The sequence below is a fragment of the Onychomys torridus genome, chromosome 12 (genome assembly GCF_903995425.1).
Source record: "Onychomys torridus chromosome 12, mOncTor1.1, whole genome shotgun sequence".
Lineage (NCBI taxonomy): Eukaryota > Metazoa > Chordata > Mammalia > Rodentia > Cricetidae > Onychomys > Onychomys torridus.
The window spans coordinates 35,969,089-35,982,917 of NC_050454.1; the positions used below are offsets into that span (position 1 = coordinate 35,969,089).

Sequence of the window (13,829 nt, forward strand, 5' to 3'; positions counted from 1 at the left end):
GATGAGTTCGGAGCAGTAGGTGTTTGGTTTTGACCTTTTTGTTATTCTGTGCTGTGTTGAGCCTCTGGCTCTGCACGTGTTCAGTACCTGTCTACCCCTGAGCTACATCCTTGCCCCGGCTCTGCACTAAAAATGGCTCACCCTTTGCGCTCGGATACATTAAAGAGAAAGGGATAATTACAAATTCTTTAAATAAGGCCTTCAGAAGGAAGGGCAAAGAGGAGCAGCCTACATTATAGTGGTGTGCCTTAAATGGTTAAGGAGTGGTACCTTTTGGTAGGAAGGCTCTTCATGTGGTAAAAAGGACTGAAATTTCAGCTTGGATCGCAGCAGTGGTCAGGGTAATGACTGCTACATGCTGACAGACGTGAGTGGGTTGCACCTGGTTGATTCAGGCTAACAGACTTCAGAAGCTTGCTCAGAAAGCTGCAGGGAGCGAATTGGTGCGAGGCAGTTCTAAGATTTGACGTTTGTATTTATTATTTAATTCGCTGTTTTGACGTGTTTGGGGGCTTTTCTGGTTTTCAGACAGGGTCTCATGTAACCCTCGCTGCATTTTAATTTGTTATGTAGCCGAGGCCGGCCTTGACTCCTAATCCTCCTGCTCCAACTCCTGGATGCAGGGATTGAGTCATTCCTGTACCACACACCCAGCTACACTGCTTTCTAACTTTTGCAGTGGTTGGGGTGGAAGTGCATACCTTGTCACATTTGCAGAGCCTGGGAGCAAGGGGATTGGAAAGCCTGGAGATCAAATCCCCCCAAAGAAAACTTAGCCAAAGAGCATCCAGTGGGGGCAGAACCTTTACAAACTTTGGGGTGTAGCACCTGGGGTGGGGGGTGGGGGGGGCAGAGAGCCAGAAACAACAATTTTAAAAGGTCAATGCAAGGGCTGGGGAGATGGCTCAGTGGTTAAGAGCACTTACTGCTCCTGTAGAGGACCTGGGTTTGGTTCCCAGCACCCACATCTTATCTCAAAGGGATCGCAGAATCATCTAAGAACCTAGGGACACTGTGGAAGAGAATAAAGAAAGACTGTATGAGCCTGAAGGTGTGTGTGAGCGCTGCACTATGACCTTATTTCATCCAGGTATAACATGCACCCCATCTCCATCTTACACTAGAAACTGCATTGGCCTGGTAGCCACAGCAACTATTAGAGAGAATCCAGGCCTATGGAAATGGATCTTGAAAGGAAAAGTATCTGCTTAAGAGCCCCAAGGCCAAGTTCTCAGCACAAAGGAGAATTATTTGCCCCAGAGGGACAGAGGGCAGGGACTAAGAAACCAACACTGGAGACAGAGGGCAAGGGGTATTTGTCCCAGAGGGACAATGGATTGCCTTTGGATAGAGAGGAGACAGATATGGTCCAGAGGTGAATGGCAGTTTATAAAGGTTCAGGGGAAACCTGTGTTAAGATGAGGTGTTTAATTTTAATTGGGCATGGTAATGAGGTGAGCCAGGGGGCTTTTGATTGCTTGACTTCAGTACTTTGATAGCTGGGCCTTGGTAGTCAGCTTCAGGAGGAGGAGGAAGTGGTCAAGTAAAGGAAGAGACCTTGGTCGCTGGAATGGGGGAGAAGGGCAAGGCCTGCCGGAACAGTGCCTGCCACGCTCAAGCTGGCCAGAGTCCCTTAGATCTACTGACCTGTCCTAGTAAAAGAGGAGGGTAGGTCACAGGGCCATTACTTCCTAGGCTCCAGTGATCCTCCTGCCTCAGTGTTATTCTTCAATAGCTGGGACTATGAGCACCCCAGCACCCATAAGGTGTTATTAGTTTTAAGCTACCTAAGGTGCATGAACAGAAATGGGAATAGAGTAGAAATGTTTACTCTGCAGATAAAATACAAAAACAAAAAACAGACAGCCTTGAGAACAGAAGTTCTGAACAAACTGTATCAGTTTATTTACAATTGTAATTTATAAACAGTAACACAAACATCTTTACATTAATATTATGAAAAAAAGTCCCACAGCTGAGATGGTTGAAAAATGAGACTTCAGGGCATTTCAAAGAGGGTGTCAAGAAAATGGAAAAAAATGCAATACAATAGTTTGGGGAAAGAGTTATAAATATCAAGTACTGCACAGGTGCAATTTCATGCAAATGTCTTCAACCACTCAAATAAATTGTTTTTATTTAGATATCAGAATAAGGTTCTTTTAATTGTGTTATCTTTATTCACTTGATTTCCATTAAGCAAATTAAAACAACTGGCTACTAGTGGGGTACATCTAGATATTTCTATCAGCTAACCCCTTAAAGAAAATCTATTACATTTTATGACATGGCAGGTTATAGTTACTATTTTTCAGATTTTATGAAAATCATCCCATGGTCCAAAAGATGTTTCTGGATCTCTCATCACATGTGACTCATATGGGCCACAGACATTAATCTGAGCAAGCTGCAAAATAAAGCAGACTGCTTCAGTTTTGTCAAGATGAAAATAGTTTCAACTACTGAAATTTTTACTGAGAAGACAAAACCAAAAGAACATTTTTAGAAAGTGATACAAAAACACTGAAATTTCTATGGCTCTCTGATTATCTGTCTTTTTTTAAACTGGACATTAGTGTGGTCACAGGTGATCAAGAAGGATTAAATCAGAGCAGTCAAAACACTCTGAAATATCCTAGACCGAAGGATCCATGTAATAAAGACCGATGACATTTTACAGATACCATTCTGTCCCCCAAATGCTAACCGGAACCTTAACATGCCTACTTACTTCTAATGCTGTTAGCTGTTCCTTAGCAACCACTGGATGGAGCTTAGACTCTCTGAGGCAATTAGCCGACCAAGAATTACCTACTGGAGTGGAGATGAGTAAACTGAAGCTTCAGTGTTTCACTATGGACTCGGTCTTGAATTGGCTACAATCTCCATGCATCCCATTAAACAGACTTCAGTCTTTTTAGGAACAGAAACAGTAAGCTAATTATTAATCTATACTTTCAATTTTCTGATACTGCTTATTGCAGCAAAACTCAATGTAGCAATGAACTCTCTTCAACTAATTCTATCTCTAAATTTCAGTGAAGACATTGCAAATATGTATGTGTACAGTTGTTTTAGAACCTGAAAATGATGCATGTCCCTTAAAACAGCTCTTCAAAACAGAACTGCATTCTGTGCCCTTGGTCCATAGGGCACAAGGCCAGTTACTTCAAAGTCATTTAATAACTGGCCTTTATAATAAATCATTTTATAAAACCAAAGATGCAAAAGAAATTTTTAAAAAAGTGTACCCATCCCGAGATTGATTACAATAATTTTCACTTAGACCCTCTACTCAGGCTCTCTCATGAGCAAATGAAAGGTCTCTGGTTAGTATTGAGTCAGGAAATATATTTTCATGTTTCTCTTGGTTGCCATAATTTCACTTAAATAACTTTCTTTTACATTAACTTTCCAAAGCATCCAACACTTTCATGATCTGCTGTTTTATGGCTCTGGTAGCATCTCCTGCATTTGGAATCAAATACCTATGGGAGAAAAAACACAGATGCGTATTAATACAGCACTTCCCCTTCAGGGTTCTACTGAGATGTCGCCTCTAACTAGAAAGTTTCCTTGACCAATGAAGCTAGCAGAAATGCCCTCCTGTGTACTCCCACAAACTTACCCCAAGAGACAATCAAAACATTACCTGAACGATCTAAAAGTCAAAGTGATGGGACTTTTCACATAATACACAGCTAAGATTCTCTGAACTACCAATAAGTATGTATAATATCCAAGTAAAACACAGGTAGAACATTATACTTGCTGTGGTGGTTTGAAAGAAAATGGTCCCCAAAGGGAGTGGCACTGTTGGGAGGTGAGGCCTTGTTGGAGAAGTATGTCACTATGGGAATGGGCTTTGAGGACTCCTATGCTCAAGCTACTCCCAGTGCCATAGTTTACTACTCCCTGTTGCCTGAGGATCATGATATAGAACTCCCAGCTCCTTCTCCGGCACCATTTCTACCTGCATGTTGCCATGTCCTGCCATGATGATAATGGACTAAACCTCTGAAACTATGAGCTATCCAATTAAAATTTTCCTTATAAGAGTTGTTGTGGTCATGGTGTCTCTTCACAGCAATAGAAGCCCTAAGACACTTGCTGTCTAGTACAGATATAAGTCAATCGGCTACAGTTATAATTTTGTTTCAGCATCCAATTCCAAAAACAATGACAACTCCGGTACTTCCTATTATGACCTTAAGCAAAACATTAAGTTGTCTAAAACAGATTCAAACCACCCTCACTTACGATGTTTTGATGATGGAAAATAAAATACCAACTCAACATTCTAAGACAAATTTAGTTCACTGAGAAATCAGCATTTAGTACAGCACTTGTATAATTCTTTTCCTAAAAAACATTCACTTGTGTATGTGCATGTGTGTATACACACATGGGCAGGCATGCACACATTCATGTGTCAATCTGTGTAGGTCTGTGTACACAGAGAGCAGAAGAGGGTGCTGGCTGTCCTGCAGGTGGAGGCACAGCATCTGTGAGCCACTGAACATGGCTTCTAGGTTCTGGGAACTGAGCTCAAGGCCTCCAGCACAGAGCAGGGTCTCTACTGTTGCAGCATGTCTTACTGCTTTGTTTATTTTTATGTTACACTGATTTTGTGTGGAGGGTGCTCAGGCCATAGAGTCTTAAGTGGAGGTCAGGAGAGTTGGGTCTCCTTCTACCATGTGGATCCCAGGGACTGAACTCAGGTTGTCAGACTTGGCGACAAGTGCCTTTATCTGCTTAGCCATCTCTCCTAACCTCTAGATTATTCCTGATGATCCTGGTGTCAAGAAGTTTATGAAATTTGCTGCAGCATTTCTGAACTCATGCATCAGTGTTGAAGCCAACTATGGCCAAGAATGAGGAAGAGGATGACAAAGGGCACCGTAACTGGAGGGGTGCTGCATGGTCCTATTCCAACACCCACTCACCAAAATCAAGGAGGACTATTTAATGATTTGCATTCATTCAGATAATATATATATATATAAAAATCTCACCTTTCAATAGCCAAGATTTCTATCCCAGAAGCACTGCTGTTTCCATACTTGAAGGTAATTAGCTCAGGATGTTTTTTTTTTGACGTAATTTTAACTACAGAATTTAGTGCTTGTCGAGACTGGATGTAAGCCAGTCCTTTCCGAGAAAGAATCTCCCTTAAGCAGTACATATGTGTTGCAGTTACCAGCAGGTGACTTGAAAGAAAGAGGTTTAAGTGAATGGGATTCAAAGCAGACATGTTACTTCCACAGCTCCAGTATAAGAAATTCAACTTTACAAGAAATGATTTTTGAGTTAGCTATGAAGCTACTCTATAAACAAGCTACATGTTTTTCTTTAATTTTATGCAAAATTGTTTAGTGAACAGGTAATACCACAACTATTTAAGAGTTTTATGGTAAGAAGTCCAGTATAATACAGAAATAATTGTTAACTCTGATGGACTATCCCACCATTCTCCAAAGTTTTAACAGGATTCTCTACACTCAAAGTATTCTCTGTCTACACACCATGGTTAATATCAAAGGCCACTAAGTAATTGCTGGGTTTCCTTACATATTTTATAATATTCTGCAACTAAATCCTGAAGGCAAAATGGGCATAGATTAAACAATAACAACAACAGAAACCCCCAAACTCTTATATCTTAGCTCCTAACTTTTAATACAGTAATAAATTATCAGATGTGCCTAGAATATGAAACATTTTACAAGATAACTGGCCTAGACTCCTGAGGAGAACAGTTTGTGGGAGAGAGGTACAGTTCAACCACACACTGGACAAGATGAGCAATGACAGGTAACGCAGTATGGACCCAGAAGAGAAAGGAGATTACCCAAGTGAATTTGGGAATACTGAAAATTGCAGGGTCTCAGTGTGGGGCAATGTTAATTGAATACATTTAGGTGAAGTAAGACACTGAAGCTATGTCAAAAAGTGCTCTTATTCTGGGGCTATCCATGCTGAAGCATTTCGGAGGAAGTAGCACATGTATAAGCGGCTTCCGAATGACCTGAGTATGTGCTACGTCTATGGGGACCTGTCGGGATGCCAAAAGCTGGTCTGTCCAGGAGAGGCATATCAATGAGTTCAATATACTCAATGTTTTGTCTTAGAATTTTCAAAATGCAAATTACTTAAGAACTTAAAAAAACTGAGACACTTAACACAGCTGACAGTAGGAAATTATGTCATTTTGCACTTGAATAAAAGTCCCTTGCAATTACTTTTATATTAACTTCACCCAATTTGAGTTTACTTCTAAAGACATTTTCAAAAGTACCTGGGAAACATATGTCCACTTTCTTTGACTTCTTTACAGGGAAAATGATGCTTGGTGTCTGGCTTGTTAATCCAGGTCTGAATGTTTACGACTTCTTTTCTGTCATCGTCTGACATTGAAGAACTGTCAATTTCATCTAGGAAGAAAGAAAAGCATTAAACTTCGTCAGCAACTCAAAGATGTTTCTAAGCAGCCTGACTTTTCCAGTGTGTGGTGAACTCACGAGAGGGGCGGGGAAGCCATTTTAATCCTACTGGTTAGATTACAGAATATTACACAACAACAATTTTACGGTAAGAAAGTCAAGTCAGAGTTGGGGTACATACTGAAGAGTTTTGATAAGGATAATGCAACTATGGTCTGCCCTGTCAGCAAAAAGCATCTCTCTTGAGGTAAGGAGGCCACGCTCTCCTTTGCCAGTTTCTGATTTCAAATAGAAAATAACACTAAACTCAACCTGCAGTACATCAGGAAAATATTTCTCAGAAAAAAATACCCCACAAAATTCTAATTGTTTTTCTAATGTTAGAAAAAGGAACTACAGTTCCTAGAGTTAATAGTTATAAATGCTCCTCCCTTTGTACTTGTGTGTGTTCCTGTGAGTGCACATGTGTGTGCAAGCACCTGTGGAGGCCAGAGGATAACCTCTGGTGTCAATCTTCAGAAGCCAACTACTTTCTACATTTTTGAAGTTTTATATTTATTTATTTCCTTATCATTAACTATCTGTCAGTTTTATTTATGAGCATGTGTGTGTCAGTGTATGCCATGTGTGGGGATGCCTGCAGAGGACAGGAGAGGACCAACAAGCAGTTGTGAGCCGCTTGATGTGAGTGCTGGGAGAACAAGCTCAGGTGCTCTCACCTGCTGAGCCATCTCTCCAACCTGCTTGCTTTTGTACACGTATGTGGCTGTGGGTGCTAGGTGTAGGTGCAGAGATTCTTTGTAAGCATCAGGTCTATCCTTCCATTCTGTGGGTCCTGAACTCAAGTTACCATGCTTGGCAGCAAACATCTTTACCCGCCAACCATCCAGCCTCTCCCCTCCCCTTCACAATGACCTTTCTCTTCTTTCTTTCTTTCTTTCTTTCTTTCTTTCTTTCTTTCTTTCTTTCTTTCTTTCTTTCTTTCTTTCTTTCTTTTTTTTTCTCCACTTTTATTCTCGAGATAGGGTTTCTCTGGGTATCTCTGGCTGTCCTGAAACTCTCTGTAGACCAGGCTGGTCTCAAACTCAGAGATCTGCTTGCCTCTTCCTCCCGAGTGCTGGGATTAAACTCATGTGTCACCAAGCCTGGCACAACCACCTTTCTTTTGGAGATAAGGTTTTCACTGGCCTGGTGCTCAGTAAGCAGACCAGGCTGGCTGGCCAGTGGACAAATTCAGGGATCCATTTGTCTGCATTCTGGCTGCTTGGGATTAGCAGCATGGACCACTGTGGTGACTAGTTTAATGACAACTTAACAGTAATTCTGAAAGAGAAAACCTCAGCTGAGAAAATGCCCCAGTAGACTGGTCTAAGCAAGTGTGTGGTGAGTTTTCTTATTGATGATTGATGTGAGAAGGCCAGATCACTATATGCAGTGTCAGCCTTGAGCTGGTGGTCCTGGGTGCTATAAGAAAGCAGACTGAGGGCTGGAGAGATGGCTCAGAGGTTAAGAGCACCGACTGCTCTACCAGAGGTCCTGAGTTCAATTCTCAGCACCCACATGGTGGCTCACAACCATCTGTAATGAGATCTGGCGCCCTCTCCTGTATACATAAAAAAAAAAAAAAAAGAAAAAGAAAGCAGGCTGAGCAAACCATGAAAAGCAAGCCAGTAAGCAGCACTCCTCCCTAGCTTCTGCTTCAGGTCCTGTCTCCAGGTTCTGTCCTTGAGTTCCCGCCCTCAGTGATAGAGATGACGGAGAGCGGCAAGATGAAACAAACGCTTCCCTCTGAGTTGCTCTGATCCTGCCCTTTCATCCCAGCACCAGAAACCCTGACCGAGCCACCAGTCACATTCTGAAGTGGCAGAGGGGACTGAACTCAGGTCCAAGCACTTTACTGACGGGGTTATCTCCCCAGTCCCTTCCCTCTGCTTTTCAATAACTAGTCCAAAACACAGACGATGCAAAAGAAAATGTCGTGTGTCGATATTCCAGCTTCAGTGGTAGTAAAGCCTCATGGTATCACTCCCTAATCAGCCCTTTACTGACAAACACTGACCCCTCTGCGTGAACAGTTCTACATGTGTCTTTCTGCCATTAATTTGCTCGTCTTAATAATGTGGGAGTGTTTTGTGGTTCCCATGAGGGAGGCAATGTAATTACATCCATTCTCCCATGCCTTTCCTCTTCCCCAAGACTGCTGCATTTACGCACACTGGCACATGTAGTTCTGGTTTCCTCGTTAGCGTTAGACAGACCACAATCTACTCGTCCACTCGCCCCTCTCTGGCTCATGAAGGAAGCTGAGACCATCAGAAGGACAAACGCATAGCAACAGGAAGATGGCAACAGAGGGAACACGAAAGGACAAAGAAACAACTAGAAATGCACGGACTTCAGAGCAGGCTTTCTAGCAGTCAATTCTGTGATTGTGATAGAAATATCAACTATGCTTCTCTTTAGCAATTTACTGCTAAGAGTTAACTCTCTAGATATACTTTCCAAGTTCATCTTGATATATGTATAAAAAATGTAGCCACTTAAAACTGACAGAAATCAGAAAACTACTAGAGTTGAATCCTAAACTAGGCAAGCAGTGATTATGCATGATCAAGAGAACAAACAGGTAAGATGGGGTAAACATCAGGTACTACCAAGTGGAAAGGACAGTGGCATTTGGGAGTCTTTCCCTCATTTTTGTACACATTAATGTAACTTTTTCTAACTCAATGTACACATTAACTACGGTTACTGATTCACATAATTGAGGCAATGGAATTAAAAGTAAAATTAATAAACCGAATTTTTAAACACAAAGCCAATCCTAGGTGAGGTAACTCTCCCTGGTACCACAGTGCCATCTTGTGGCCTTGTAGGACCTTTGCAACTTCCTCCAGTCCCCAGATCTCAGGCTCCAGGAGGACCGGTTGGTGTACAAAGGGATTTGAACATAACTGCCATAAACTGCCTCTTAGCTGAAGACTCCTGTTAGTGGAGATCTGTGCAAAACTTCTGCTTAGATTTTAAGTAGGCACAATTCAAGAATTCTAAAACCAAAGCACTACCTTACAAACAGTACCAAAATTACACTTAAGAAGTAGCCATGAAAACAATTTTATGGTTGGGGGTCACCACAACATGAGGAACTGTATTAGAGGGCCAGAGCATTAGGAAGGGTGAGAGCCCCTGCCCTAGACTTCTTGCTATAGTAGTTTGTTCTGGGAAGCGTCTGTGCTCTAGTCCCAGGATGACTGTCCACGGCAGGGGATGTGTGAAAGAGCCGCAGATTAGCGCATTACTCAACCTGTGTCGTACTCCTCTTCATCCCCAATGCTGAACACGGGCTTTACCCCACGGTAAGGCTTGCCCACTCTGTCACTGCTGCTCACATGCCTGTATTAAAACAATTTAAGGAAGGAAACATCACTAAGAAGGAATCAAAGAGTTTTAACTATTCAAACAAAATAGCTTTTTTGCCCTTTGCAGACCACCCATAGCTCCAGGACAGCTATTCTAAGAAAAGTGAAAGATAAATCACGTGGTAAAAGGCATTATGTCTAGCCAAGTTAAACATTTCAATGCTCCTATTTAATCCAGTGGTCGGATGCTTCGGTGTCTGAGGAAGTTACCCTCTATGCTGTCCCCTCATTTGTAAAATAGTAATAAAAGATTTTGACCTTCAGGATTACTGTGAAAATTAACAAGCTATCCCTCTCCTTTCCAAAGCTCTTAGAACAATCCCTATCTGCAGTGGGTGCCATGCATGCGTTTACTGCGTGGAGAATCCAGCAGGAAGGCTCGAGGCTCCTTTGGAAGCTGCAAGTGTCTCAGTTTCCCTCTGTTTTCATCACTGCTGCTTCGGTTCTAGTCCATACCAAGATCACTTCTTTTGCATAAATTAAAATGTTTCCATAAAATACTACATAGTTATGAGAAATGGTTTCCTTTGTAGGAGAACTGCCCACTACCAAAAAGACTAGAAGTGTTCTTTCTTCATCTAACATGAAAACACCCAATCTTCTCTTTTTCAAGAGTCTTAATCTGGGGGGGGGGGGGGGGTCTTCATTTAAATAGACCTATTTACTTTTAAATCAAGTCTCCTCAAAGCAAGCAAGCAAGCAAACACTAATTGAGTTTAGTATGACAGATCCTCTTAGAATTACAAGTTAGGTTAAGCTGTACTTAAAATTCTATTGATTTAAAAGTCAAAATTTTGTTAAAACTTTATTATTTATTATTATTGGTTTTGCCTGCATGCATGTCTGTATAAGGATGTCAGATTCCCTATAACTGGAGTTACAGACGGTTGTGAGCTGCCATGTGGGTGCTGGGAATTGAACCTGGATCCTCTGGAAGAGCGGCCACTGCTCTTAATTGCTCAGCCATCGCTCCAGCCTGCTGAAACATCTTTAATGCAAAGTTACCGTATAAGCTATCAAACTGTGTCTGGTAGGCGGCATCAAGAGTTTAGGCCTGGAACATCCCCCAGAGAAGCGGGTAGTAAAGCTTATCCCAGTGTGGAGCTCTTTGGAAGGTGGCAGCGATGACAAGCTGTTTCCAATCTAAGTTTCTGGGATTAAACTCAGGTTCTCATGCTTGCAAAGCAAACATTTTACTGACTAAGCTCCTTACCCTACAGTGAAAAGTTTGTATGAACAAGAATAATAAAGATTTCTGTGACATTTCCTTAAAATTCCCACAAATGTAATTAAATTCAATGTTTTTTTTTTTATTTACACTGGTTTGTTTGGACTATTTTTTAAAGGTAGTATATTGATATTTTTATCAGAAATAAGATACATCTACAGAAATAGTTTGGACAAAAATTAACTTGCTGAGCTCAGAAATAAACTTGATTCATTCAAATTGCTAATTAAATTGCGCTTTCAAAACAAATACACCTGTACATGGACCACAAAGGATACAAGTAAAAGTAAAATTAAGATTCTGGGGGAAAAACAAATTTAAACTGCTCAAGAGGCCAACTCAATGGTCTTATAGAAGGATGATTCATAAATAGATGATAATTCCCCAACCGAACAATTTTCTCTATACTAGCCTAAAGTAAAATTAAATAGTTTTCCTCTAATTGCCTTGTGTAGGAACAGTCAAAGCATATTCAAGTTATTCAAGTGTTATTTTTAAAATGCTTTTTCCAATGACTGAAAATATTGAAATGATGAGACAGAAAACCCACAATGGTTACTTTCTACCCAGACTCTTCACAAATCTCTCTTATTATTTGTTGCGTGTGCACAGACTTGCGTACGTGTCATGGAGTGTAAGTGGAGGTCAGAGGACAATTTGTGGCAGTTAGGTCTCTCCTTCCACCATGTGGGTCCATGGATCAAACTCAGGGGATCAGCCTTGGCAACAAGCATCTTTACATGCTCAGCCATCTCACTAGCCTTACACTTTATTTTGTAAATGTTCAGTTATTGCTATATTAATAACCTATTATTATTTATATTAATATTTAAACCAAAGAAAATTCTGCAAGAATGAAAATTATAATGCCACATAAAGTTATTAATTTGGTAGTGCTCATTTGCTTAACGTCATTTAAAGACTCCAAGTTTTAACCTTAAGTCAAATCTTTGTATCAATTACCAACTGCCATCTTACTGGGGAGAGAGAAGGAAATAGCTTAGACAGTAAAATGTCTCCCATGGTCTCCTTCAGGGAAAATCCAAATGCAGATCCCTAGAACTACAGTTCTTTCAAACAGATTTATAGATGTTAATTCATCAACCTAAATGCATATATCCCATTAAGAAAAATCAGAAAATATACATTTACATAAAGTTAAAACTTGATGCCGAGAATGTGGCTCACTGGTAAAGAGCATGCATGCATCAGCATGTTCTAGACCCTTGGTTTAACTCCAGAATCAGGTTTTGGACCATGAAGTGTTTCTATATTTAGGTGCTGTAATTTTATGTAAGGGCAGGAGAGAATGGTCAATTACTGAAACACTAATGTTCTGATAACTCCTGACTCCGTGGATATTGTCCTGTTTCCTTTCCCTGCTTCAGAATAAAAACTGCAGAACTTATAAAGTCCTTGGGTTTGAGCAAATTTGATTTTCATCTGAGGAATGGGAGATGGAAACATGCAAGGGAAAAAAATCAAGCACAAAACAAAACGGAAAGCACAATGTCTGGTATACTCCCATCATCACACTGAAAGGTCAGCTTTAGAAAGAGCAGCACGAGCCGGGCGGTGGTGGCGCACGCCTTTAACCCCAGCACTCAGGACGCAGAGGTGGATCTCTATGAGTTGGAGGCCAGCCTGGTCTACAGAGTGAGATCCAGGACAGGCACCAAAACTACACAGAGAAACCCTGTCTCGAAAAACCAAAAAAGAAAAAAAAAAGAGCAGCATGAAGCTTTAGCCAAGTCAGCACAAGGTTCACAGACAGCAGGGCGCACAGACAGCAGGGCATGCTAGAGGAGCTGATGGGTGGTCAGTTGGGCTGCTCTACTCATTCGCTTACCGCTCTGTACATGATCTGTCTGGCCAAGGAAGATTGAAAGACATTCTATAGCGAATCAAGGCAGAGGACAGAACAGAATGATTATAAAAAATGCAGCAACTTTAGAAAATACATAATAAAATCAATTTCTCAACCCAGCACAAACACTATAAAGAAAATATTTCAATCATCTCAAGCACAATGGAAAATGAAGAGAAGCCAGTTTAATACGATACTTTACCAGACAAGAGTCTTTTCAAGTTACAGCTATTATTTTTCAACCTTAAAGAAAACTAGTGCACTTTAAAACAAAAATTTTAATATTCATACACAAAATGCAGCAGCAAAAGACTGGGGACTCAGAAGCACTAACTGAGAGCTTGGCTTTTGAGAGCAGATGTAACTTTATTGAACAGACAACTCTTTCAGGCTTGATCAATACTTTAATACTGGCTATTTTAGATGAGGCACAATTTTTGGATTAGTGAAGATAACCTCATTACCTTTGTACTTACTAAATAGGATATACTTTTGTATGCAATATGCATTCTACTGAAAGGGGCATTCAGTTCTTAACATCAATGTTTCAACTTTCCTGATACTTGCAAGGAAGACAGGAGAGGAAATCAAATGCTAACCGTGCTCATGATCAGGCTTGCTGAGAAACAAATCCCATATCTGAATTAGAAAGAATCTTTTGGCTTTTGACACTGTGACATGGCATCGTCTACAAAGTTCACACTTGAGAACTGTGTGATCAAGTTACACACAACACAAAAGTATCCCATAATGTTTTAAGTGTGGTCACATTCACAGCTCTCCTAGGCTGCAGAATGTGCACATGTGAACTAGACTAACACACACAAAAGTGTATCCTATACTCAGAACAGACAGCAAAACAAATATATTCC

At 40.8% G+C, this 13,829-nt stretch overlaps 1 protein-coding gene across 2 annotated transcripts in view; it reads right to left on the reverse strand.

Annotated features, from left to right (window-relative positions):
- Positions 1–1,881: 1,881 nt before the first annotated feature.
- Positions 1,882–13,829, reverse strand: part of Tbc1d23 (TBC1 domain family member 23) — a 60,425-nt gene continuing 48,477 nt past the window's right edge. Inside the window, exons 15-19 of one of the 2 annotated variants that reach the window (XM_036203556.1) lie at positions 12,940–12,984; positions 9,748–9,836; positions 6,299–6,434; positions 5,016–5,210; positions 1,882–3,488 (exon numbers count right to left, since the gene is read on the reverse strand). In XM_036203556.1, the coding sequence (XP_036059449.1) occupies positions 3,407–3,488; positions 5,016–5,210; positions 6,299–6,434; positions 9,748–9,836; positions 12,940–12,984 (547 nt within the window). In that variant the 3' untranslated portion in view covers positions 1,882–3,406. The remainder of the gene's footprint in view (positions 3,489–5,015; positions 5,211–6,298; positions 6,435–9,747; positions 9,837–12,939; positions 12,985–13,829) is intronic. The other variant, XM_036203557.1, reaches the window with a different exon arrangement.